At 44.1% G+C, this 27,006-nt stretch overlaps 1 protein-coding gene across 1 annotated transcript; it reads left to right on the top strand.

Moving 5' to 3' along the window:
* The first annotated feature begins 1,773 nt into the window (after positions 1-1,773).
* pdzd8 (PDZ domain containing 8) lies at positions 1,774-26,944 on the top strand. Its single transcript, XM_076164290.1, has 5 exons — positions 1,774-2,859; positions 8,752-8,877; positions 10,419-10,521; positions 23,606-23,768; positions 23,987-26,944. The coding sequence occupies exons 1-5, from the start codon at positions 1,949-1,951 to the stop codon at positions 26,344-26,346; spliced, it is 3,663 nt and encodes a 1,220-aa protein (XP_076020405.1). The 5' UTR covers positions 1,774-1,948; the 3' UTR covers positions 26,347-26,944.
* The last annotated feature ends 62 nt before the right edge of the window (positions 26,945-27,006 follow it).

The raw sequence follows: 27,006 nt of genomic DNA, 5'->3' as shown, positions 1-27,006 counted from the left end.
TTATTTTTGGTCGGTTGGTTGGACTGAACCACAAAAGTTTGGTAACAGGATCCACATGAGACATGCAGGGAACAGATGTAGAGTGAAGGCCGGGTCAGACGATTCACTTCACACCTGGAATCATAACACTCACCGGACACACATGCTCACTGCTCACTGAGAATACTCACAGAAACAGCAACAGGTAGGAAACAGTCCAGCAACAGGCTCATGTCAGGAGAGCCACCAGTATAAAGGAATAAAGTAAGAAGAGGAAACAGTGAGAGGAGGGGGAATATGTGATCATGTGGGAAACACTCTAGGGACCTCTGCTGGGCTCCTTGGAAAAGAGAGGACAAACAGCAAACAGGTGCAGCCCAGGTGATGGCTGCACTCGTAAAAAAGTCAATGTTTACACTGTAATTACAAACTATAAAAGCCTTGGTGCTGGTCTTCAACCACATAATTCAGCATAATCCTTCAAAGACTGAAAGCACGAAAGCAGACCAGGGCAAGGAACCTGCCAGTGCCCCTCATCACTATCAGGAGAATGTAGCCAGGAAGCTGCATTAGTAGAAGGGTGTAGGGCTGTCAACATTAATGATTTATAATCGAGTACTCAATTTATAAAATGATTAAAATTGCATGTAATCAATTATTCCGCTTGCCAACCATTTAACAACAAAGGAGGAGAAGATGATTCAGCGGTGCGGTGGAAAGTAATGGCACTATGCATGAGGGGCAGAGCAAGAAAAGACCAAAAGTGTCTGTTGTTTGGGAACATTTCACATAAAAACAAATGTTGATACTAAAAAAAAGCATCTTAAATTTCACAACAGCCACTCATCCATATAAAATTGCCAAATTATGATGATTTATTAATAAAGTTATTATCATCAGTGTGGAGTTGGAATTTATATTTTAATTACTTGTTAATACTAGTTTTATCTAATGTACTGTAGCTAGAGGTTAATCCATGTACAGGAAATTAATAGATCAACCTGATAAAACTATGACAATTTTCCTGATTGTGTTTCAGGTTTCCAAGTTCTTCAGATGCTTACAGTGTTAAATTTCAGTCAAATGTGGGCTCAGAGGTGCCATCAGGTGTGTGTGTTGACTGTCAGGTACATCAGGATACTCGATACAGCGTCTGAATAGGGCCTGAGAGGTGTGGCAAGGTGAGATGTGTGGCCTGAGTCATGTATTATTGTCAGAGTTTTTGACCATTTCTATTTTATTCTGATGCGATCCAGAGTGTCACAAACTCCATGACACTCTGGATCGCTACAGGACTACTTTCAGCCAAAGACTCATCATTGTTCGCTGCACCAGAGAGGCATCAGAGCTCCTTCCTGCCCACTGCCATCTGCCTGTGCTACTCATCACTGAGTGGAAAACTCCCCCATAAGAAGTAGATACATATTCTGCGCATTGGACTAATACCACTAGCCACCTGGGATGTTGTTGTATATGGAACACACACATTGTTATTCTTTTGTCTCTTTCTAGCCTTCCCTTATGTGTGTATTGTCTCTTTTTAGCCTTCCTTGTGTGTGAATAATACATGTGCCTTATACATGTTACAGCTATAACTAAATAGTTTACCTGTGAGGGTGAATAAATTAACTCGTAACTCTTAAATAGTTTTCTATAAATAGTTTTAACATCGGATCAAAAAGTGAGGTAATGGTTAAGAGGTAAACCAGGTTCACCTAAATGGAAAGTGGTATAACAGCATATTTAACGCCTTTGAACGCAGCACAACGAACACGCTCTGGCTACGTCACGACGCACAGCTACGTCAGACGCTCGTCCAATCAGCTGCGGAGGCTGAAGCTCAGGAAAGGAGCAGATGATATGGCAGCTTTGAGAGCGACCAGGTGGAACTTGCTTTGTTTAACACGGCTCAGCCTTTGTTTATGAAAACACACAGAATCGTACTCGGCCCACCGGGAAGCAATTCGAGATGATTTACTTGATCCTGATTTCCGCGTTCTCGGGAGCTTTCGTTACGTTGATTCTACAGTTCCTGCTGGTTTACCGGAGAAGCCCGGAGCCCGTAGGCAGGACAGTGCAGTATGTCAAAGTAGTGCCTGAGTACGCGTTGAAGGATTACTTTAATACCCAACATGTCGAACCAGGCCAGCACCAGCAGGACGGCACCGCATCTCGGACCGAGGCCGCCTCGACCCGGCAGCAGGAAGCAGCTGTCATCGGCGGCAGCCCCAAGCAGGCACCGCCGCCACCACCGCCGCCGCCTTCTTCGTCTTCTTCATCTTCTTCTTCTTCCCACAGCGAGTCCACCGACGCGGCCAAACCGGAGACGTGCAATTTTCTCAACGCTATATTTTTGTTCTTGTTCCGGGAGCTCCGGGACACGCCGGTGGTTCGACACTGGCTCACCAAGAAGATAAAGGTGGAGTTTGAGGAGCTGTTACAGACCAAAACAGCAGGTCGGCTCCTTGAGGGACTCAGTTTGAGGGACATTTCCCTTGGGAACTCCGTCCCGGTCTTCAAGACAGCCAGGCTCATGAAGCCGGTGCACTTGAACGAGGACGGCATGCCGGAGGAGCTGAACTTTGAGGTGGACATCGAATACAATGGCGGCTTTCACTTAGCTATCGACGTGGAGCTCGTGTTCGGGAAGTCTGCCTACCTGTTCGTGAAGATGAGGCGAGTGGTGGGCCGGCTGAGGCTGCAGTTCACCCGGGTTCCCTTCTCCCACTGGTCCTTCACCTTCCTGGAGGACCCGCTGGTGGACTTCGAGGTGAAGTCTCAGTTCGAAGGAAGGCCTCTGCCCCAGCTCACCTCCATCATAGTGAACCAGCTGAAGAGGGTCATCAAGAGGAAGCACACCTTACCCAACTACAAGATCAGGTGGGTCACCAAAACAAAGACAATGTGGAGGATTTTCACCTTATTTACGTTTAAACTAGGTCTTTAATGCTCTCTTACAAGCTCCATGTCCCTTTTGAATGGAACCCTGTGTGTTTACTTTAACCTAGCAAACAAACCTGGAGGTTATGAAGGCCACAATAAAAGCTAAATGATTTCCAAGTAGAATTGTTGTTGATGCAATGGCCTGCTTGTATATCCCAGCAACATAAAATGCAGACATCTCAGTGTAAACATCACCGGTAAACATATTTGTGTCTGACTTATATCCTAACTTCATGATAAGTAGCTCTTTGCATCAGGGTCGGTATGGAAACAGAAACTATCTCCAGAACCAGAAACAATGCCAGTGACCTCATTTGCACACTAATGAGCAGGCAAGTATGCAAAATGACTTAAATGCCCTTATCAAATAACAACAACAATAATGCTCCTAAAGTCCCCAGACTGTGTTACACACATCGCATTAACTTGCTGTCAAACTATTGGCCCAGATCATGTGATTTGGAACTCCCAGCCAAACAATGACGCTGTTATCAAGTTAAATACAGACAAAACAAAGCGAATAGACATCTTCCACTATGGCTCTGTCCCACTACTATACAGCACTGTGGGCAATTAGTGTTGACAGAGTGCTAATCTGTAAAAATGTGACTGAAGCTTGCCATTTTGCACATCAAAACACTTATACTAATTTTAAAGTGATTAGATTTCACCTCCTTCCTCACTGGTTTGTGTTGCATTGTGGGTAAACAGCAACAAAACAGCTACAGCAACAAATAACCTTAATAATGGCAGCATTCCATTTAGCCTCTCTGGCACACTTTATTGTATCAGAGGTGTTGTGCTTCTTCACTATGACATGGTTTGCACTAAAAAAGCTCAAATCTGCATCACATTTGCATCAGTATTTCATTTGTGTGTAAATTAAAAAAATCTTCCCAGCTACGACATGGGTATTTCAGGGGTCTTTGGAGAAAACAGTAATTGGCAATGCTCAGCAACACTCTCTCTTCTGATGCGTTAGAGGTACTTTGTGTTGTCACAAAAGTATCACTGATTGCATCTTTAAATGTCAAATTGAATAGAAATCACTTTGAATCCTAAGTAACTATGAACTTATAATGAGTGATGTCATGTTTTTTGGTTGGTGTTGCAGCAACTACACTTGACATCCATATCACAAATGTATTTTACTAGTTAGTAAGAGAGATTTGTCTGCACCCTTTTCAGTGTTCAGGATCACAGTACAGTGCAAAGTACTGACAGAATTCAGTCACTTAACACTTTAAGAGGTTCCTGCAGCAATGATGACGCAATAATAGCTTTATTGCAGCAAAGGTCAAAGTTGAAGGGACCTTGGTGGCTCTATTGGATTGAATATGACGGGAACACATTTGTAGGTTTGCTGATTCTTTGAGTGAACATGCACCTGTTGCTGGAATATGAATGACTGCTCCTACTGTCACTGTGAGCTCTTCAAGTAAATTCATCTGATTGCGAAATGCAGGCACCGACCCACGAAAGAGCTGTTGTTGTTTCCTGTTGGTTTCTTTCTCTCTCTCTCTCTCTCTCTCTCTCTCTCTCTCTCTCTCTCTCTCTCTCTCTCTCTCTCTCTCTCTCTCTCTCTCTCTCTCTCTCTCTCTCTCTCTCTCTCTCTCTCTCATGCACACACACAAACGCACTCACTCTATCCCTCGCTTTTTCTGTCGTCCGCTTCACCTTGGTAGATTTCTAGTCGGAGCTGGACAGATGCCTGCTGCCTGCATCAGATGATTTGCACCTCCAAAATATGGCTGATAGGCAATCTTGTTGAGCACTTAGGGGTCAAAAACAGAGGATGAGGTGCTGTGCAGATTGGAGCCCCCCCGCCCCCCAACTCCTACATGCAGCACTGCAAGAAAGTTGGAAATCATATCCTAGATCTTGATATTCTCTAAGAAATCGGCTGCCTTGAACCTACAGCAGTGTGTGACATTAAACAAAGCCTATGGAACAGTTTTGTAAAGGCTGAAGTGTGTGTACAGTTTGCATACTGGAGCGTAGAAGCGTGTCAACTAGCCGACTAGAAGCGTGAAACACTTATTTACTACCGCAGACACCAAGAAGCTCGCATCAATATTTAGTGCTTTACGCTAGAAGATGGTGTGAGAATATGGCAGCAAACTGAAGAACAAACGTGCGTGCGAGTGTGTGTGTGTGTTTTCACCCACAATCATGCAGAGTGGGGGAGTGTGATGAGATGATGTAATATAGAGAACATTAAAGCTAGACCTTGGGATTTGCTGAGTGGCACAGATGGTGGAGGGGAGGGTTGGGACAGCGGCCCACTGGAGGTAATCCAGCCATTACAACACACGCGTGTCCAATGAGAACATCAAACTGTGGGGGAATACTGTTCTAAAGGCCAAAGCTGTGAGCGCCACATGCTGCAATCATCATCATCATCATCAGTCCAGCTCTCCCAGTTTCTGTTTTGGAGCACATTTGGGAGCTCGGGGGAGGGATGGAGAGTAGGCATGCGTGTGTGTGCGCACATGTGTGTGTGTTGAAGCAGCCTGTGCACAGTGTCGCTACTTTGGTCTTACCAGAGCTGGTGAATATGCAGAATCACCAGAACACGGAGATATTACAATATATGTTTATAGTGATTTCAGTCTGTTCAAAGTGTTTAATGATGTTTAAAAAAAAAAGTTTATATATGTCGAAGCCCTGGATAGGAAAGTTGAAAAATTAGAAACAAATCATTGAAGGAGGATAAAGTAGAAGCTTTATTTAAGTTTCCGAAGTTTAACTTTCACAACCTCTGTAGTAAAGATGTCTGAATGACTTACTGACGTCCATTAAGGCCTCAAATGACCTAATCTTTCTCCACAGACTGTATGTAAAGTGTGAAATTGACAAACGGAGGGTAACAAAAAATGACATTTAAATGAATAAATCCAAAGCACAGTCGCTTGTTTATTTTACAAACTGCAAGAAATATGTCATCTAACTAGGAGACACGGCGTCTTTAAAGCAGTCGTCGCAGTCCAAGTCATCACGCACATGACAGATTAAAGTGGCGTTAATACTTAAACCAAACAGTTGACAGTGGCGGGTCGTGACCCTTTTGGGCTAATGTCAACACACGACATGGATCATTGAACCAGGCGGTCAGTGAAAGTGACATGACTTAGATGGGTGTGTGTGTGTTTGTGTGTGTGTTGCGTCATACGTCAGATCCTTCCATATACATACTCTACATGTTTCCCAGCTTCATCTGTGCTGTTGCGTAATAGTTCTGTTGCCCCTGTCTGCGTCTTTCTGTCACAAGGGGGGGGGAGGGGCGAGGGGTTAAATACCAGCTGAACTGCTGCATACAGCCAGATCACGGTAGCCGGAGAGTCCAGTTCCCCCCTCTTAGCTCAGCATGACTGCAGACTTCCGCATTGATTGGGGAGGGGGGGGGTCGCTTTTGTTTTGGCTGCAGGCCTGGATAGTAGAGATGACCGGGGTTTGTAGGACAAGAGAGCTGTAATTGCACAGAGCGAGAAATACAATACATCTGTGATTTTAAGAACAAGCATTAACTGCAAAAAAACAAAAAGGGTGCGAGTCCACGTAACGGCGAAAGCTCCTCCGGAGGGACCCCAGTCATATTGATCGTCACGTTATTGAATGACAAGAGGGTAGAAGTCGGTCGGGACGGTATGAAACATGTGCGTGATGTCGGTAGGGAAACGCTTGACAGAGACTTGGACACGAGGTTAAAGGTTTGTGTAATCATTTGAAATGTTGAGCGGACACAGGGTTTCATCAGCACCCCCTACTGGTCAGTTTGCTTATGACGCCCATGTTATGTCCTACACCGTTTTAAATGCTACAAATGTTTGACACTGAGCATCTGTCACACACTTCTAATGGTCCAAATCTCCACGTTTGGTCATGTTGCTGCAGATTTTACTTCAAAACATTTTTTTGTTTTAGGCCAACATGCGTGCCGGCCTTTCCACTGCAGAATAAAGCAGAGGGTAATCTAATCAGAGTGTTCTTATTGGAGTCAGGTTTCCATCTTGTGAGGACTTTACTGCCTCTTGTAATCGTGCCTAAAGCCTTTTGATGAACTGTCAACTTAGCTGATGGAGTGAATTTGACCCAAACGGAAGCATACAGAGGAGGGTCTTTGATTTTTGATTCTTATTCCACCCAGAAGCAAAAGCTTTTATTTATTCAGCAGCCAAACAGCTTCCCAGACATGCAGGGGACAACATTTCTCTTCAAACAGCCGACACAGCGATATGAGAAACTAACTAGCATCTGTTGGTCTGACTCGGGCTGTTTTTTTCTTTTTCCATAATATCAGCATTCTCAACACAACAACAACTATAAGGAATTGCACATGTCAGAAGTTGGACGACTCAGACTCGTTGGCGCGGCTCCCCGGAAGCCAGGATATGGATATCAAAGATGTAATTGAAGGTGCCACGAAGGTGCCACGGTGGACGTTTCCTTTGGGCCTAACAAGCTTTCCTTGGATCTTATTCAGTTATGGTTGAATCCGGGGCCTATTGTTGTATCTCATCCGGCTGCTTTGCTCTGAACAAAGTCCACTATTTAGAACAGTCGGAGCCTCGGGGGCCAGAGACGGTAGCACCACACGCTACCCAAAATAGCAGAGGACAGACGTGTATGTGTGTGTGCTCTCTCAAACAACACCCTTGTCCATTACAGCGACTGTTTCTAAGGAGACTCGGGCCTGCCGCACTCAGGGTGATACAGTAGTTCTCTATTTAAACGGCAAACACACCACACCCAGGACGAGACGAGTCACGCGGTGCCAAGATTCACTTTGGCTGCTACTTGCATGTTTCTTGTGTCAGCTTAAACCTTTCAAAGCCAGCAAACAGGTTTTTCCCCATCCCGTGTATTTATTCATGCAAATAAAAAAAAAAAGAACAAACCCCTTAAGTGTCAGCAGATTTGAGAACGATTGCGTCAAGTGATGGCCAGTTTTGACTTGGTTTGAATTTAAAGACTCTTCTTTATAGGTGTCAATTGTGATAGAATCGTATAATGTGATGTGAGAATGCAGCTTCTTCTTTTTTTTATTTGCTGCTTCTTCTGTTTCACAAGAGACCTCAACGACTGTGGGAAAGAAGTCGATCGACGTCTCTCTCTCTCTCTCTCTCTCTCTCTCTCTCTCTCTCTCTCTCTCTCTCTCGCTGCGGCTTTAATATGTAGAAACCCTCAGACTCATCAGCTCGTGTTTCCTTTCCATTTTAAAACTTGTGTAAAGTCCTCGTCGGCAGCGTTTCCATTAAATCACGTGATGCCGAATAAGGCTTTCTGTCCTCATCCTGCAAGATGGGAAGTCGACTTTCCACGAGCTCCTCCTGCGCAGCTCTCAGGGAATTAATGATTTTATGCTCAAATCACACACACACACATATACACACACACACACACACACACACACACACACACACACACACAGGGTTTGTTTTTCAGGCGTGTACGTTTGAGTGTTTTCCATTTGGAATGTGAGACTTTGTATCTTCTTGCATCACTGGAAGAATCCTTGTGATGCATTGTCACTCTCCTAGCGTGTGTGTGTGTGTGTGTGTGTGTGTGTGTGTGTGTGTGTGTGTGTGTGTGTGTGTGTGTGCTCTTAAGTTTACTTAGGTTTTTCAATGCACAACTTCAAAACGCAGGTCAATGGAAAACCCACACACACACTACTACAGATTGACCATGTTAAATAATGCATTTGTATTTTTAAAAACCTTGCATCCATCCATCACATTTTCGGCCTCCCAGCTTTTTCTTTGCTTTGCTTACAGGAACCCTGAAGTCAAATGACCCCGTGTGTGTGTTTCCCTTTTCTCTTTCCAGATACAAACCCTTCTTCCCGTTTCAAGTGCAGCCTCCTCTGGGTTCGGCCTGTGATTTGGCCCTGTCAGTCCAGGACAGCAAGCTGGTGGAGGGACGACTCCGGGTCACTCTCATTGAATGTAGCAGGTGAGCTTCAAAATCCATTCCTGGCTGTTAACACAAACTGAAAAAGTACTAATTGCAGTAATCTTCATCTTTGCCCTCCTCTCCTGTTAAACGCTGTCACATGTCTTTGTAACTTTGCCCTGCATTGTAATTGCAAAGGTGTGACATTCTGCCAGCAGGGGGCACTCAAACAACGTCTTTAAGTCATACTGGCCTCTTCTTTATTGTGGTACTTCATTCATAGTTGCAACTCCTCTTTTTAAATAATTTTGATCATTATTAATCATTGATTGGCTCTGGCTATCTGTCTGTTTTATCATCTCTGAGACTGTGCCAATGTTGTGAAATGGTTCCCACTGAGGCCATTACGTCATCCATATTGTCTCTCCTTCCTGAGACAAACACTCACACGCACACACTCTTTGTCCAAACTGGCATGTTTAAAATTTAATTTGCCAAGAGGCTGACCGTGACAGAGGGCTCTATCCTACGCTCCTAGGCTCTGGTGGAGGGAGACAGAGGAGTCGTGTGTTTGCGCCAGTGTGTGTGCGTGTGTGTGGGCGGGTTCCTTCAACAATGTGTTTGTGTGGTCGGTTGCGTTTGATAGACTGCGGGATAGATACATCAGACCATCAGACTCGTCTATTAATAATTCACATCCTTCCCATTATAATCATACAGCCCCTGCTTTGACACCCCCCACCCCCCCCGCCCCCCACCCACCCACCCACCGCCTCCTTCAGCTCTTAATACAGCTCCTCAGCTGCAGTTTCCATAACAGAAACGATAGCAAACATTCATTTTCAGAGAGCAAGTGGTAATTTCTGAAATACTTCACTGTTAAATGTTTAATTTCATCATTCAACTGTGTAAAACAGGGCAGATGTGGCGTACTGTGAATGTCCAGCAGAGGGAGATATTGTCCTTATGCGTTTGCTTTGTTAAATCTTGTAAAAAAACAATGGAAAAGATAGACAGACAGTATTTTTGAAATTATTATTATTAATCATGCAGTATTGTGGGGTTCAGATGAGTGTTTACCTCCTCCACAAGTGTCAGATGCAATGATCTGGTCACCACAGCAGGGGGCGCCACAGTCACACAAGTAGCGTGGTGCTCCAGCCTTCTTTACAGCTGTGTGTGTGTCTCTTGATCCTGATTGGCTGGACACACAAGAGCGATGACAATGAAAATGCAGTGGTGAGTGATAAATGAAATGTAATGAATAGTCATATACATTCGTATCCATGGATACCAGGCTGCCTAAGATGGAGTTTCCATCTGAATATTTGGCGCTTTTTATTCCTGATTACTTCCTTATTCATTGATATTATTCACAGTTTTAAAACACAATCATTTGTCTGGATTTGTATGTTTAATAGGGGAGAGAGATCAATGAATTCTTCACTGTGTAACTCTCAAGTTGTTGCCTCAGATTGACCAATACACACCAAGAGAAGTGATGTTTGCTTATAGATCATAAAGTCCATTTAGGGTATATTTTGTACAATTCAGTCAGAATTGATTGTTATGTGTGTGTGTGTGTGTGTGTGTTCCTGCAGGCTGTTCATCCTGGGCTCGTACGACAGAGACACTTACATCCACGGCACTCTGGAGCTGAGCAGCCAGGAGTGGAAGGAGAAGCCTCGCAGCTCCATCAAACGGGTGCGTTTCATTTCTCACCTTTCATAAACCCCCAGAATGCTGATTATCTTAGAAGCAAAGGCCCCAATTTGTCTGTTATCAGTTGGGTTTGTTAGCCAGCATGTCCCAAAGTCAGACTGATGGTGGCGCTGTAATAACTACTTAAACGTTTACTAAAACTGTAAATCGTAGGGGCCCATTTTTCACCTCTTTTCCTACAATTCTACCTCAAAATCCTACATGTAGAATGGCTGAAGCAAGTTTATTTTTTTATTTTCCTTAATGTTTGGCTATAAGTGGCTGCCAAAGTTGCGTGGGTGTGGCTCATTCTTTGAAAAAAAATGCTGTATTTCATGAATGAATCAGTCTGCTCTCACCAAACCTGGTGGACATGTTCACTCACTACTTCTGCCAAAAGGAAATCAATCGACCTGATGGTGGCGCTGTAACAACAACATTTTAGCTCAGTATTCCACTTCCAAGTTATCTTTTATTATTGATAGTATTGCAAAGTATTTCAACATTCAGAGGACGTTAATCTTCACGTTCCAATACGATCCTGCCACCCGTCTGATTCCATCATCACATAAAATAAGAATGAATACCACAACCAAGACTCTGCTGATGCTATGCGACACCCAGGGGTGCAACACAAACACTTCCCTGCTTATTGACGCACATTAATTCCACCTTATTTCCATCTTCCTTCCACTGATGTGATTGTCCCATTGGTGACATTTTGAACGGCAAAGAAAACCTCCAGGCCCCTCCAGCAAAACCTTTACTAATTGCTGCAATTTAGAGATATTACAGTTATCACATCAGGCTTGTTTGGAAGTGACTAATGACCGTTTTAGAGTGAAATGTCAAACCTAATTACTGGCTCCAGCTCCAGCAAAGCATGATGCGGTTATTGTTGCTCCGCGCTTATGAATGACATTTGCATCGGCTCAAAGATTATTACAATTTTTGCCGGACCAGTAATTGCCTCTACAATGCTCATATATACTGTATATATATATATATGAGGCCTTGATGACTTTGGTGTAGTTGTGTCCTCTTCCAGCAGGGGGCAGTGGAATATTAGCTCCTTATCACAGGAAACCTCACCTCATTTTGTCGTTTCTTCAGAACAGCTCATTTTGTTTTTTTTTAACGTGTATTCATTAGACTGCGTGAGATAAGGTTTGCATTTACATTTGCAAATACATGCTGTTGTTAAGTGAGAATGTGAGTTTTGTCTAAATATCTTTGATTTTTACTGTAATCTAAACAGATTTTTAATACAAAATGTCATTTATTACCTGCCAGACATGTAGTATAATAAATATAAGTCATGTAAAAATATTGTTATTGCTTTATGTAATGGGGAAATAACAGCAGTTTTTTAATTCTTGCAATATATAAAATGCATAAACTTATAAGCGGATGTTCTCACACAGATATACAATTTATGACGCACTAACCTTGTATATCTGCAGACAAACGTCTCCTGTAACAAATGTTATCACAAACTAGATGCTAGATCTAGTTTGAGCTAGATCCCTGACCTCACCCGCCCTCACTCCCCCACCTGACCCCCACCTTTGTGAATCCTGCACACACGCTCTACTGTGTCCTTCTATCTTTGTCTGTCCTGTCTCCAAAGACGATTGCCCGCTTCAATTCCTTATTCACCATCAGACAAAACATTTTAATGAATTGTCCTCTCTTAATTTCAATACGAGACTCTGTGACAGCACAGTCTTGCGCGCATGTTCATACAAACACACACAGAGCGTCGTCTGTGACTGATTGAGCCAAGCCTCCCCGTCAACTAAAGGTATTGTGCACCAAATCGAATCAGTAGTGAATATGTGAATCCGTTCCCCCCCGACACCTGACCAGTATTGTCTCTTGAAGGAGCCAGCTTCAAAGCACTTGTCTCCCCTTTTTTGTTAATATACGCATATAAATGCAGATTCACAGTGGCATTTGTGCCTGATTTATCAGACTTCTCCAGTCCGCATGTCCCCAGCAGGACTCTGTAGTAAGGATTAAAGGCTATACCATCTGGAAAAGGTCACATTGCCATCTTCCTCTCGCAGTATTTCTCCTTTTTTCCTGTCTCTCTGACGATAGCCTGAGATTGCACTTCCTTCTAAAAACTGCAACTTGCTTCATCCCACATGCGTCTTAATGGTTTTCATGCCAGTTAGAGGACCCATTTTACAGCCTGGGCCACTTGCTTGCGCATTTCACCGTGTCTTTCTTTCTAAGGGCTGATCTGCTCTCCGAAGGCCCTTGGACTGTGCTTGATGTGCTTTTCAGTGTTGGTGTGAAAACTGCCATCTTCCATTGATTAGATTCTGGTTCCACGTACAATAGAGAGTCACAATGGCAGATCTGAATGGGCCTGTGAGTCACGGCGGCTTTTTAATGAGCTATTCTAGCTTCCTATTTGCTCACTGTTATCACTTGGTGATGAAGGAAATTTAACATCTACCTCATTACTCGGCAGGTCCTGATAAGTTTGTCCGTTCTTCGGGCTCAAGGCTACACTTACACCTACTCCCTAAATGAACACCACTGTTTCTTAATGTCTAAACGTTAAATGTTAGGTAACAATAGTGCTGTTTCTTTAAATGGACACCGCCTTCAGCTAGAGATGTCACAGGGTTAAAAGAGGGTCGTAATCTGTATGTGTTGTGGTAATGAGGGTTTATAATACAAAGCGTTGCAGGAAAATGAGTGTGTGTGTATGTGTGTGTGACTCATGCTTGCCGGTAATTTTGAATGGATTGTCCTCCTTCATATTGTTTATGATATTGAGGAAAGGATAGCTGTTTCATAACTCTAGCAACGTGTGTGTGTGTGTGTGTGTGTGTGTGTGTGTGTGTGTGTGTGTGTGTGTGTGTGTGTGTGTGTGTGTGTGTGTGTGTGTGTGTGTGTGTGTGTGTGTGTGTGTGTTCGTCCACAGATTTGCCTGCGAACAGCTAAATTAAACCCTTTCCATTTCAGTGTGCGATATGGTGGGTTGGTTTTTATTACTCATTTGTGGTGTGTTAGTTGGGGTGGGATGGGGTGGTAGATGATGTGTGTGTGTGTGTGGGGGGGAGGTCCCTGCCAGGCATGTTTGCACATCTGCCCCATCAATTCCATCATCTGCCCTGAGTGCTGATGCTTGCTGACAGCTTCACCGAAGGGATACACAAGTAGTACAATTCCAACGTGTGTAACTCCGGTGACGTTGTCGAGTGGCTTGCTGCGGTAACAGTTGAATGTTCGGGGCGGATTTTGTGTGTGATCGCTCTCATGGCCCGGAGCACAAAAGCCTCCTGTTTCCCAGCCTTAAAAAAGACGGTGCAGTGTTTTATCTTGAGCATCATCTGACCTCTGTGGTCAGGAGGTCAGAGAATGGAAGGAAACATGAGACAGTTTCTCAGCATGGACTTCTCTATCTGTTTAGGATCAGCAAACACACTCAAAACCAGACATCTGCCTGCTACGTCTGTATGACATTGTGCGTTTACACTTTGCAGTAAATTTGTGATTAGGGCCGGGCTGTGATTTTTGTCAAAACATAATATTGCAGTTTTGATTTGATCTATGACAGGCGAACAAACATAAAGGAATTTTTTGTTTAAGTCTAAAAATGCATAAAGCTTTAAACTAATTTGACAACAACAAATAACAAAATTCCAAAATTAAACAAAGCCCTTTTTGTATTTTTCTAAACCACACCTATTCAAGTGAAATGTAGTAAATAGAGAAGCACTTTTAATTTGCTATATTGTGCAGCCATAATTGTGACGGTTGCTTAGTTGCGATCACAAGATGACATCACACATCACATTATGCTCACAGATTGCACGTTGATGCTCGATGTAAAGTCGTCACGTAAGGGCCACCTCACACGTGATGTAAAATGTCCGACCCTTTTCGATTGATCACTCACAGAATTTGTCACCGGTTGCATATGAGAAGCCGTTTAGTTGTATTGATCCAGAGTAACGAGGTGTTTATATTTCGCTCTGGGTTTTTTGGTCCCTCAGTTGTTCTTAAACATTCAAGAGTCGTCCACAGCTGTCAGCCGAGACCCGAGGCTCTATTTCATAGCCTCACACTTTAGTCAATATTCACTTCCCTGTTACAGAACACACATGCACACAGAGGAAGGGGTAGTTTTATGCATGTGCTGTGAGCATCTCTGACACACACACACACACACACACACACACACACACACAGCTCTCCCCATCATGGTGGTTGTTTGATGTTCCGTTCAGGGTGTCTTTGTGTCTTTAATCCATGTTGAACACCTGATGAAAGGCAGTTGTTTCCCCTCAGCCTCACAAACAGCGAGTCATCTTACACAACAAGCCACATGTTCCACAGTCAGTATGCACCCTTACACACACACACACACACACACACACACACACACACACACACACACACCATACTTTGATTTGTATCGATTGAATTAATTAGCTAAATACACAACAGGTCTTGCTGCATCATCTGTTCATGAGAGGAAGTACGGCAGATGATGAAATGCATGAGCGGAAAGTCTATGCCGATGGAGGCTTTTTGTCTATCCATCCATTTTGCATTGCTTATCCAAGTCTGTGCTAAGCAAAGTGGCTCAGATGTGTTATTGTTCGTCTATATGAGTAAAATTAAGAAGGAACAGAAACATTTAATAGTAAATAACTGTACAAGGTAGTAAATGAAGTATTTAAAAAGACGGTCACCCTGATTATGGTGTTTATTTGACATTTGAAATACAGTAATTCATTGATTTCCTTACTGGTGAATGTGAAATGTAAAAAGTAGCTCCCGTCTATAAGCTGACATTGTGTAATGAATTATAAATCTGTTGTAAATGAGACGTGTAATTGTTTAAACCAAAACACGCATCAATCACATTATCCACTGGCACTTGAGGGACGGCCCCTTGTTGTCAGTTTTTGCTGCCCACAAATTGAACCGTGGTGTGAGACACATTCACCCACAATTTCCGTCTTGCCCGAGCCAATTAGACGTGGCGCTCTAATTCAGTTTGACTGCGCCCGGTAACATGGCCAGAATCAGATCAAAGACATGAGAGGTCGGTCCCACAAGCTGTTTGTTTCTAATCGCCTCTTCCCCGCTGATCAATTCACCATAGAGGAGACTGAATTGATCAGTCGGTATGTGCATGACAGACAAAGCGTCGGCCATATTACTTTTCTTTCTATTTTTCCTGATCCTCTTGGGGCGTCGCCTCACATTAAGCAGAAATGACTCAAATAATTCGTGAGTAAAGGCTTGTTGTTGTACTTGGACTCATGAAAGAAATATATTTTGATTGGTCATCAGAAACTTGCATATATTGATTATGTTTGCGAGTAAAAATGCTCTTTTAATCAGTTACTGGATGCTGTGTAGAGCAAATGTTGTGCAAAAGTGTGTAAAGCAGCTAAACAGAACCTACTGCACATAATCAGTTAGTCTTTGTTAATGTAATCTTAGTTATATAAACTCCCGAGTTGATCCAGGCTGTAACTCTGAATGTCCTTTATTCCATCTGAAAGGATCTGACAACTGACATGACGTAGGTCAGTCTGTTTTTCCTCCTCTGTGTCAGTGTTATTTATAGTGATAGGAACCACCGAGTGTATTTGTGGTCCCTACTTGTCCTTAACAAAAAAATGATATTACAGAGAACGTCTTGTACAGCTGCAACGCTAAAAGAGGAGCCAAATGAAATAATGGCATTTCTCGCTGTTCTCCTCCTCCTCCTCCTCCTCCTCCTCCTCCTCCTCCTCGCCCAGAGACGAGGATCCGTGCGAGTCGCCCCGTCATAGGATCTCCAAAGGGCCCCAGCAGAGGGGAAATGTTAATTTAAACGCTGCAGCCTGTGTACCTGTGGGTAAATCAAGGAGAGAAACGGCATAAATGTTAAAGAACTGATAAGTAAATGTTAGGCAGTGAAGTGGTCAGATGGCTGAAGTGGTTTGTGAGAAGCAGGGGGGCACTCGGCCAATCCCAGCATGCAAAGGTAGCAAATGGATCGGCACAGGAGGACGGTCAGCGTGATAAGACGAGCATTTGTCCTCAAAGGAGAGAGAGCGAGAGACCCAAATGCCAGCTTGATAAGGAAATGATGTGCTTTCGGCTTAAACTGGAGAAAATGGACAACAAAGCAATTTTCTCTGGTATTTCTAAGATAATAAACTTAAGATCATGTAACAGTAATAGGAGATAATTATAATTTTTCCAATGAGGAACAACGTCAGCGCCACAAAAAGGCCCGTGTGGGCGACCAAACAACTGTTGCCGTCCATACAAGTGCAAATTAGGCAAAGCACCTTTTTTGTTAGGCCCCGTCGCCATAACAACGGCTTTGTTCTTAATGCTTTTGAAACCTGCTTTCTATGATACAAACGACAACTTGAAAATTCAGATTAAGCTCGACGGCGAACAAAATATGAGAAACTGAACTTCACAGTGATTTTACTCGAGCAGAACACGTCGGCCTTCGGGAAATTACGCGTTGAGCTCTTTTCCTGCGAGGCCGTGGAGATGAAGAAAAGTATTGAGGAAAGAAGTGTGTGTGTTGTCTCTCGTGGGGTCTTGTGCAAAGTGTGAATACCTGTGGGTGAAGGTCAGTGGATGTGACAGTGGTCGTTATTGAGTTATCATGAAAGGGGAAATAAGCATCGGGAGAAATATGATGTGGAGCCTGACTGACATTGTTATGAATGATCATTTAAAAAACTCATTAAATGTCCGGTTTCCAAAGTTGTAAGAGCGCCACCATCAGGTCAACAGATGTTTTTTTGGTGGGGCTATATACTCTAGCTCATGGATGAGATACAGTACTTAATGTCGACATAAATATATATGAACATTATAAGGTGTCAGACCAAAGACAGATTTTCCAGGTAAAAGATTTATTCTGCTCTATTCGAAAAGAAATCTAAGCTTGACAACTTGATAACACATCTGAGTAACAGCTGTCTAGACGAAAGGGCTTGGATTCTTCCGAGGCAGACGACAGGACACGTCATGGACAGGAATAAGCGTTTCTTTGTGTTAATGACCCTAACTGGTTTCCATGTAAACACCTGGGCAGCGAGCGGACGTGTGCCACATGCAGCCCACACCCACACCCACACCCGCCCCGCCCCACCCCCCATCAGCTCAGGGGCTGCTAATTGAACGTGGCAGGGAATTGCTGCGCACTTGCCTCGCAGCGACTTGTACCCTATAACCATACACAAATCGATCTGACATGTGGTATTAGATTAAATTACCGGGCAGTGCAGTGACAGGGAAAAGGATTTGCCACACACACAAACAACACACACACATACACACACCGTCACAGACCTGCAGGAGAGCCGATCGGTGTTCAGCCAAGCAACAGGCTCGCCGCTGCTCCACCCCCAGATGCAGGGTGAGGTTGGGCCTCTGAAGCAGCACTGCGATTGAATGGCCGCACTGTACAAAACCCCGATTGGTCTGATTGGCCGATGGAGATGACATTTGATCGTGTACAGTCTATTGTCTATCGTAGCCTATTATTACTTCTTAATACTTACCACTTATATACCAATACTACTACTTATAATAACATCTACAAATGATAATAATATGAGTGGTACCTTCCTACAAGTACACTATTGGTACATAGGCAATGGGATCTTTTGTTGGAAACGGAGCGGCCCTGACTGGAGTTGAGTTAGGAGCTGCTAACTCATTAACCACTGTACTAGGAATAGGCCTCCTCCCCCTGCTCTTAATGTTGGCATCTTCTTTGATCTCTTTGGTCTTTCCTCTTTGCCCTCTCAGTCATCTTCTTTATCTCCTCTTTGTCCCTGCTGTTGAATCGTTGCGTTCGGTATCTCAGCTCGGCGTGATCCGTCTTTCAATTCTAACAGAAAGTTTGATAGATGTATTTTATTACAGCGAGTGCCTTCGTGGAGGGGATCAAAGAAAGACTTGTCCGGTTTCTCTCCTGGAGGAAAAAGGAAACAAGTGCCTGTTTAAAGCAGTGATGGCGGCCATTTGAACATATTAACCTTTCATTTGTTCTCTGTGGCAGTGCAGATAAAAGAGAGTGGATTTGCTGAAATAGAGGGTGAATTGGCCAATTTACATCTGGGCAGTTTGCGGTCGCCGCGCTCTTTGTTTTTTCTGCTCGGAGACAAGAAACCAAGTGCTGCCTGTACTCTTAGTCAATCTTAACAAGGTTAGTGCAGTCGCTGGTGTTCAGCTCACACAGAAAGCTCCACCACACAACAATTAAACTCTCTGGGTTGGAGTAAGAGCAACCAAGGAGCCGCTCTATGTCCAGAAAGTGAGCAGACAAAGCATTTATGTTGTGTTATTTTTTCACCATCAGCCATCTTTTGAAGGCTAATTATCTTATTTGTTGTAATCGTAAAGGCAGGACAGGATACTGCTTTCCTTTGACATTAATATACATGAAGTGAGATTGGAATCACTTGTAAACCAAACCAGTGCTACATTTTATATAAGGCTATAAAATAACAAGGCAGACAAATGTTCAATAGAGTGGATGTAAACTGTCTGACTGCATTTCTTAACATTTACAAATTGCCTCTGTGGTAAATCTGTCCTCCTCACTCACGATCAGCTTCTGTAAGTGGAGGCAATTAATTGTTGTTCACATGCGAACATGCCAAACAAACTTGGATCGCTTTAGAATGTGCATGCAAGGCTTTAGTCAATGTGTGAACTTCAATCGAACAACACTTCAACCCATTGTAGAGTTACATATGTAGATTATATATTCACATGTGTTGCATGCAAACTGTGTTCATTTATGTTTTTCTATAGGAATAGAGGCTCAAAATCCTAATTCATCCATGATTCATTGTTTTGCTTAAAGATGTCGTGTTTGATTTTCCGTTTCATCGTCTCCAGTCATTTGTCCTCTTTACGAACTGTGTATGTGTGTGTGTTGTGTGTGTGGGTGTGTGTGTCAGTCTCTGGGGACATGCAGTGCTTCTGTAATACGTTTTGGTCCTACAGCTTTATGACTCATTGATCAGTATTGAATAATAACTACAAATTACCTATTTCCTAAGTGGCCTTTGGCTGCCATGAGTCATTTGTAGCAGTTTTGCGTTTGCAGTTTTTTGTACAACAAATTGTACAATCTAAGGAGTTTTGAAACTAAAGCTACAAACCAGCAGCTGTCCATAGTGACCTTATTGCTGCAGCTTTTGTCAGCACTTACATATAATTACACAGGTGTGCGTGTCTGTGTGACTGTGCATATATTGGAGAGGTGGATGTGTGTCAGTGTGAGGGTGTCAGTCTATTTGCACTTCAGCAGAATAGACTCATACACTCTCATATGTAAATCCAGTGTAGGCAGGAAGGTCACAGCCCAGCTCCTGGTCCAGGTGTCTACACACACACACACACAGACACATAAACAGCTGTGGTGTGTGGCGTGTGTGTGTGCACGTACGTGTGTGTTCAGATCAGTCTGTTTGTTCTCGCACAAATGGGGAAATATACAGATAACAGAGTAAATATAAAACCTAGTTCGGAAAATTAATTTAGCTCTACAGCCATGCTTGTTTGTCCCCATTCCCTTTTGAGTACATTTATCAAACAACTGCAGCATACCATATTTATGAAGTATCTAATTGTATGGTATGGCTCGATTTAGCAAGAGACCCAAAAACAACATTTTTATGTTGTAGATTAGATTAAATGTCCTTATTTTCAGAAACATTCATTGACGTATCTAAGTTACAGACTTAAATCATGTATTGCTGTTTTCTATAACCTAAAGATGACATTAAATGTAAATAGGATTTCTTCCTCCTGTGTCTGCTTCCTTGATGTGATGTGATATGACTTCCGCTTGAAGGGAAGTCTGGTCCCTGCTATTTATCTCCGGAATTCTTTGGAATATCATTGAGTTTGGAAATGCGTTTTCAAGTCGTTAAAAGCCCACAAATTTGTCAAATTTTGACATTTGGGGAATATGATTTTAAATGTTACTGGAATACTGCAAAGTATCTTTCAACTTGCTTCACACCGCAGTTGCACCATTGGTAGTAAATCTACAGTACTGGTGTTGTGTAGCCTGCAGCTGCCTGTGCTGTATGTAATGGCTGCTGTGTGATGTAAAGCTGAACAGTCACCTGTTGCCCTGGGAATGTTGTTAAGGGCTTCAATGGAAAGGCTGGAACAACAGATCAGTTGAATGCAGGACACACACTTTCAGAAATGATGAGGGTGAGGGGAGACACACACAGTTAAAACATCCCTGCACTAGCAAATACCACCTTGAAATTGTTTTGCTTTTTTTCACCGATAAATCAAATAAAGCCTTCATACATGAATGGATTTCTAACAACATAGATCAGTGGTTCTTAACCTGGGTTCAGTGAGTCGTTCTCAGGGGTTCGGCAGGGGTCAAGACACAAACAGTATAGCCCGGTTCACACTAGCAATTGACTGCCGACAATTTGGCAACACAAATTTTTTCTTCTGCCGTGTTAGATTACAAATGGTAAAAAATGGTTTCATCCCACCCTAGTAAATAAAACAACATCCATCTTTGATCTTTACGACTATGTCAAATCCTATTCGTCTCCAGTTCAATTGTGTATGGATTGAGGATTATTGGAGAAAAACAAACATTGCAAAACTTGTCAAAAACCTTTGACATTTGTTTTCTGTTTATGAGCCATGCTGAGTGCCAGAATGAGCTCAGTCGAACATGAAACATGGGGGCAAGTGTAGATGTAATGTTGGACCACTTCCTTGACATGAAGCTCCACTATTCTGTCCATCAAAACCCAACAATCCAAGGATGCAAGACATTTCTAAGACTTGTTGTCTCCGCAGGGTGTTGGATTTATATAGATGTACATATATGTGTGAATGCAAAAGCTACCAGTAGCAGGGCCCTCCCAGTGAGCAACAACTGTATGTGTGTGTGTAATGCTTTAAAGAGGGGTCACGCAGGTGGGACCACAGCTAGGCAATGGAGCAGAGAATAGTCAAGACAAAAGAGTGATAACAGACCACAGCTGTGCCTACGCAGGTAAATGTAGCAAGTGGATAAATGTAGCATGTTTAAAACCGACAGAATGCAGAATAACGGGAAATGAGAGCTAGGCCGATAACGCTCGCGAACGGGGCTCAACTGCCTTATATGGCCAGGGAAGTGAATGTGAGGAGCCATGTGGAGAAATACCAACAAAGAACAGAACAGAGTCATATCCAGCATGGGTGAGACAGCGGCTCACATTTAGTGTTGCGACAGCAGATGTCAACGCTGAATACCTCGACAAAATCACAAAATCATTGAACTTCAGCAGAGCCGGCTTCAACAGCAACTCATCAGAACAACAACGCCCTCAACGTTTTGGTGTCACCAAATCGTACCATACCCTCTTATTGCTGAGAAAGCCCTTGAGATAGTCACACCGTTTGTTACAATGTATCTTTGCGAGCAATCCTTTTCGAGGATGGCAGACATGAAAACTGAGAACAGACTTTGTTGCGAAAATGATATGAGAGTGGCACTTCCCAAGGTGAAGCTGCGCATTTCTCAACTTGTATCTAAAAGGCAACAGCAAAAGTCACATTGATTTGCAGTAAATATTCATTGCGTTATGGTTTTGTGTGAAATTCATGTTTTGTTGGTTTTGTTCTTTGAACACAGTGGTTTTGTTCTTTGAACACAGTGGTTTTGTGTGCAACTGATGCACTTATAAAATATATACCTAAGTTTTGAAGAAATCATATTTTTGTTTTTGTAATTACAAAGGGTTCAGTGAATGCACTGATGAAGCTTGCAGGGTTCAGTACCTCAGATAAGGTTAAGATGCTTTTTGTCAGATTTTTCCTCCAAAATCAGTCTCTGAATAAATGTGTCGGGATTGACGAGGCTGTGGATTTGGAATCATTCTTCATTTCGTATCTTTTGTATCTTGACATTCAAGAGTTGAAGTCCCTTAACGTTAATTTCCTGGTTTGCTTTTCCTGCTCAAATGTCATTGGCTGTGTACAATCCAATTGTTGATTTAAGTTTTTGAATCACCCTAAAATGTATTCAAGGTTACATTTAACTTTGTTGAGTTCCAAAACTGAAACACATTGTATGCTGAAAGAAATCACAACAGTCCATTTTATTTATTTCCTGCCAGCTCTGCTCCTGTCAGGATGGGCTTCAGGGGGGCCGTCCCTCAGCCTCCAGTCAACCTGCCCAACCCCCACTTGCCAGCTCGTGTAGATCATCTGCTTATTCATGGCCAGCCGTAACTCAATCACTCCCTTCCACTAGAACCATAACAAATGACAGCAGAGGAAATTACAGTCATTCATCTCAGTCTTAGCTTTCCTTTCTCTCACTTTGCCCAGGACACCTGTACCATCGTCATCCTCCTCCTCTCCATCTTGCGCTTGTCTTCATCCTGACTTCTGACTTGAATAAGCTGACTATCTCTGCCTATCACAGTCAAATAGCATGGGTTGGTATACAAAGTTGATGGTCAGCACGTCTGTCTTGCTGCTATGCCCTCAATGTCATTCGGCAGACAACCTCTCCCGATATAAAGCAGGTCTAGGTCCCCTCCATCACAACAGGTGTGTGGTGGGCTATGTGACTCGAGTGCGGCTGTCATTAAGACAGCAGGGGTGTGTGGGGGTTTAATTGCAGCTCTCCCTGTTCCTGCACAATTGCCACTTTCACTTTGAGTCTCATCAAAGCTCGGGAGGCAGACGTCACTGTTGGCTTTGAAACATTTGTCACCTGCAACTTTCCTTTTCCTTTTTCCTTAGCTTTTGATTTTCTGAATTAATGTGTGTATCGTGAGTGGGTCCAAAAGCAGGCATGTGTGTAAGGTCTGTGTTTTGATAAAGTTAAAGAGAGTGGTCATCTATGAAATCAGTTCATCTTTGTGCCTATAATGATGCAATTCTATTGAGCCCAATCCGGGATTCCTAATTAAACTCCACAGAGACAACCTGCTGGGCACTATTGGAGATTATTATTAAGTTAATGTGTCTTACTCTACAGAACAACTAAACATGTCTGGCTTTCATTGTTTGACGTTCTCTCTTTACATGTGTTCATCAGACGGAGGTTATAAAGGGGCCATGTGGCAGCGTGGGGATGACATTCAGGCACGTCCCTGCCACTGAAGGAGATGCAGTTCACGTCAGCATCGAGACGGTCACACCCAACTCCCCTGCAGCTGTAGCGGACCTGCAGAGGGGAGATCGTCTCATTGAGATTGGAGGTCTGAGTCTTTTCATTTTAATCAATGATCCTTGTGTTGTCCCTAATCCATTATTAAATAGTTTTATGGCCGCCTTTCCAAATACCAGAGATGTGGGGTAATGTCAACATTTGGTAAATCATGTTAAATGTTTACAATGTATGGTCCAGATACCCATGACACTTTGTGAATCGTTTCTTTGTGCTGCTCATTGAAACTCGTCTTTTCCGTCTTGACAGGTGTCAAAGTAACGTCATCGGTTCAAGTGCCCAAACTGCTAAAACAGGCTGGAGACAGGGTTGTGATACTTTTTGAGAGGCCAGTTCGTCCCCACAATTCCTCACTGGGAAGCCTGGGACCGCTTCAGGAGGGGCTTGGGCAGCTAGAAGAGACTGGTTTCATTTCCCAGGCGGGCGGTTACGAGGAAGACCCAGCCCCCATTACTACTCTTTCTGACATATCCGAGAGCAAAGACATGGACTCTGAGTTTGAAGAGTTGATAGTTGACTCCAAACCTAATCAGACTAGTGGCCCTGGCAGCAGTACTACAAATACCACTGATACTAAGGATGATTTCTTACTGACAGTAAACCAAAGCCCCAAACGGACTGTGGCTAACTTGGCCTCAAAGCCCCTTGGCTCCATATCGCCCATACTCAACCGCAAGTTAAACCTGGTGGGCCTCCAGTCACCCCTAAAACCCCAACCCAAAGACTCACCAAAGCCCTCACCACATAAGACCAATTCCGATCACGGGGAGGGTCTGCAGCGCCCCACCGTCCCTCCTCCTCCTCCTCCTACTCGCCCCCCAGTACCACCAAGACCTCAAATAAGACTAACGGCCGCCTCATCGGAACCCAATCTTTCAGAAGGCGCTGATTCTGTTACGACTACTACTGCACCTGTTCCTACAAGCACGACGACGACTGTCACTGCGTCTGAGAAATCTCCAGAAAAAGCTCCTCCCACTGGAGGCAGCGAGGACAAGACAGGCAATGAGAAGACCTGTGTCAAACAGCCTGAGCCAAAGCTGGCTACCAAGCTAGCAGAGTCCTGTGATGATCTGCCCGCCCCCTCCACTGTTGTCAGTAGCAGCAGCAGGGCTGACCAAGCTAAGGACAAGATTTCAGAGAGCTCCTCCAGCACACGAGACAGTTTGGACGACCACTGTGTCTGGGAATCCACAGAAACCTTGTTCCGTAACCAGACCGGTCGCTGGACTAAGGCGTCTGTGGTGTTTGAGGTGGATAGCAACCATAAGTACCTTAATGTGGCGCTGTGGTGCAAAGACCCCTTTAAGCCGGGCGGCCTGTTATGCCTCGGGCATGTCAGCCTCCAGTTGGAGCATGTCGCACTGGAATGTATGGCTACTTCTTCATCAGAGTACCAGAGCACCTTTAGGCTTAGGCCTCCAGAGCCAAGAGCTAACGTCAGCCGCACCGCTTTACGTAGCCTCAGCACCCATAAGGGCTTCAACGAGAAGCTGTGCTACGGAGATGTCACCCTCAACTTCTGTTACCTGGCTGAAGGTGAGTTGGAGTATACAGGGGGACTTGGTGAACGGGAGCGAGAGAGTTGTCTGCATTATGAGGATCTAAGAGAGAGGGAGAGGGAGCATATTCCCTCAGCAACGCGGGATGAATTGGCCTATGGTGGCATGCAGCTGGTGGAGGTTCGCCACAACTTCCAGGACACCCAGTTTCAGAACCCCACGTGGTGTGAATACTGCAAGAAGAAGGTTTGGACCAAGGCAGCCTCTCAGTGCATGGTCTGCGCCTACGTTTGCCACAAGAAGTGTCAGGACAAGTGCCTTGCTGAAAACCCCTTCTGTGTGGCAGCCACTGAACGACGCGGAGCCGATCCTGAGGCCAAATCCACTATAAACCGAGCTACCACTGGTCTAACGCGCCATATCATCAACACTAGCTCGCGCCTGCTTAACCTGCGACAGGTACCCAAGACTCGGCTGGTTGAGCAGGTGACTGACTCGGCCCCTGGAGGAGTGGAGCCTTCGCCTAAGCATACTCCCAACACTTCGGACAATGAGAGCAGTGATACGGAGACCTACACCAGTGGCCCCAGCCCCTCCAAGCAGCCTGCCAGCAGCAGCAGCAAACTCGTCCGTAAGGAAGGCGGTTTGGATGACAGTGTGTTCATTGCCGTAAAGGAGATCGGCCGAGACCTGTATCGGGGCCTGCCCACAGACGAGCGGTCACAGAAACTGGAGCTGATGCTCGACAAGCTGCAGCAGGAGATCGACCAAGAGCTGGAGCACAACAACTCCCTCCTGGTGGAGGAGAAAGAGGCGGGAGATGCCCGGCGCAAGGCCCTCATCACTACGGCCCTGACTAAGTCTGGGGAGAGACTGCAGGCCCTCACTCTGCTCATGATTCACTACCGCGCAGGCATCGAAGACCTGGAATCGGTGGAGAGCACCTCTCCCTCAGAGCAACAAGGCTTTAAGGGCAAAGGGGAAGGCCTGGAGGACGAGGCCCTGATGGGGACAGAGGTCTACGACAATGACATATGCAGCCCGGTAGAGGTGCAGCTCTTGGATGACATTACAGAAGAGCAGATCTGCGTGGAAGCACTCCACTAGACTAGAAAAGAGAAAACAAACGAAACTGGTGTTTTGGGCTTGTGGCTCCCAGCAAAACTAGATTCACTTTGTTTTTTTTGACACTGACCCATTTTAATATTGGTGATACGAGGGTCCAGTGTTTGAGTCTCATTTTTATATGCAATGGAAATAATGGGTAAAAGAATTTCCTCCCCAGAACATACAACAGATCTATGTTATCGATGTATTGTTTGGACAATGTGTTGCCAGGGCCATGTTCTAGGTTTTTAAAGGGAAGCTTGAAAGCAACACTGTAATTGGCCCTCTGTGGTGCTGCACGTGCGGAAACCCTCCATTGTTTTCTTGCGGCTTGTCAGTTTAGACATTGAGTTCAGTTCTCTATCATTGCTCCGTCTGTGACTGCTTGGATGTTAAGATTTCATAATACACATTTCCGAGGTCAACTAGTGTCTTGATTTTGTGGGAGGAAAATCGTAGTTGTTCACTGTTAATTTGCTGCGAGTAACAAGCCCATGTGAAGTTAACATACTCGGTATATTGTTTGAAACGGTGTGAATAACACGAGGGAAGCGCAGGTTTAGGCGTTGATCACAGCGGAATGTGATTTGTCAAGGAACCCTGCAAAAAAGCATACATATCTCTTCTTTTGAGCACTTTTTACTGTAATGTATTTGGATT

The sequence above is a fragment of the Genypterus blacodes genome, unplaced genomic scaffold (genome assembly GCF_046128005.1).
Source record: "Genypterus blacodes isolate CSIRO-AG114 ecotype Tasmania unplaced genomic scaffold, CSIRO-AGI_Gbla_v1 ptg000012l_1, whole genome shotgun sequence".
NCBI classification, from domain to species: domain Eukaryota; kingdom Metazoa; phylum Chordata; class Actinopteri; order Ophidiiformes; family Ophidiidae; genus Genypterus; species Genypterus blacodes.
The sequence above is the reverse complement of the archived record's forward strand: the minus strand, read 5'-3'. Positions and strand labels throughout refer to the sequence as shown.

Coding starts and splice junctions, on each gene's coding strand:
- pdzd8 (XM_076164290.1), top strand. CDS start 1,949: ATGATTTACTTGATCCTGATTTCCGCGTTCTCGGGAGCTTTCGTTACG. Junction 2,860..8,751: donor TTACCCAACTACAAGATCAG/GTGGGTCACCAA, acceptor TTCTCTTTCCAG/ATACAAACCCTTCTTCCCGT. Junction 23,769..23,986: donor TCGTCTCATTGAGATTGGAG/GTCTGAGTCTTT, acceptor CCGTCTTGACAG/GTGTCAAAGTAACGTCATCG.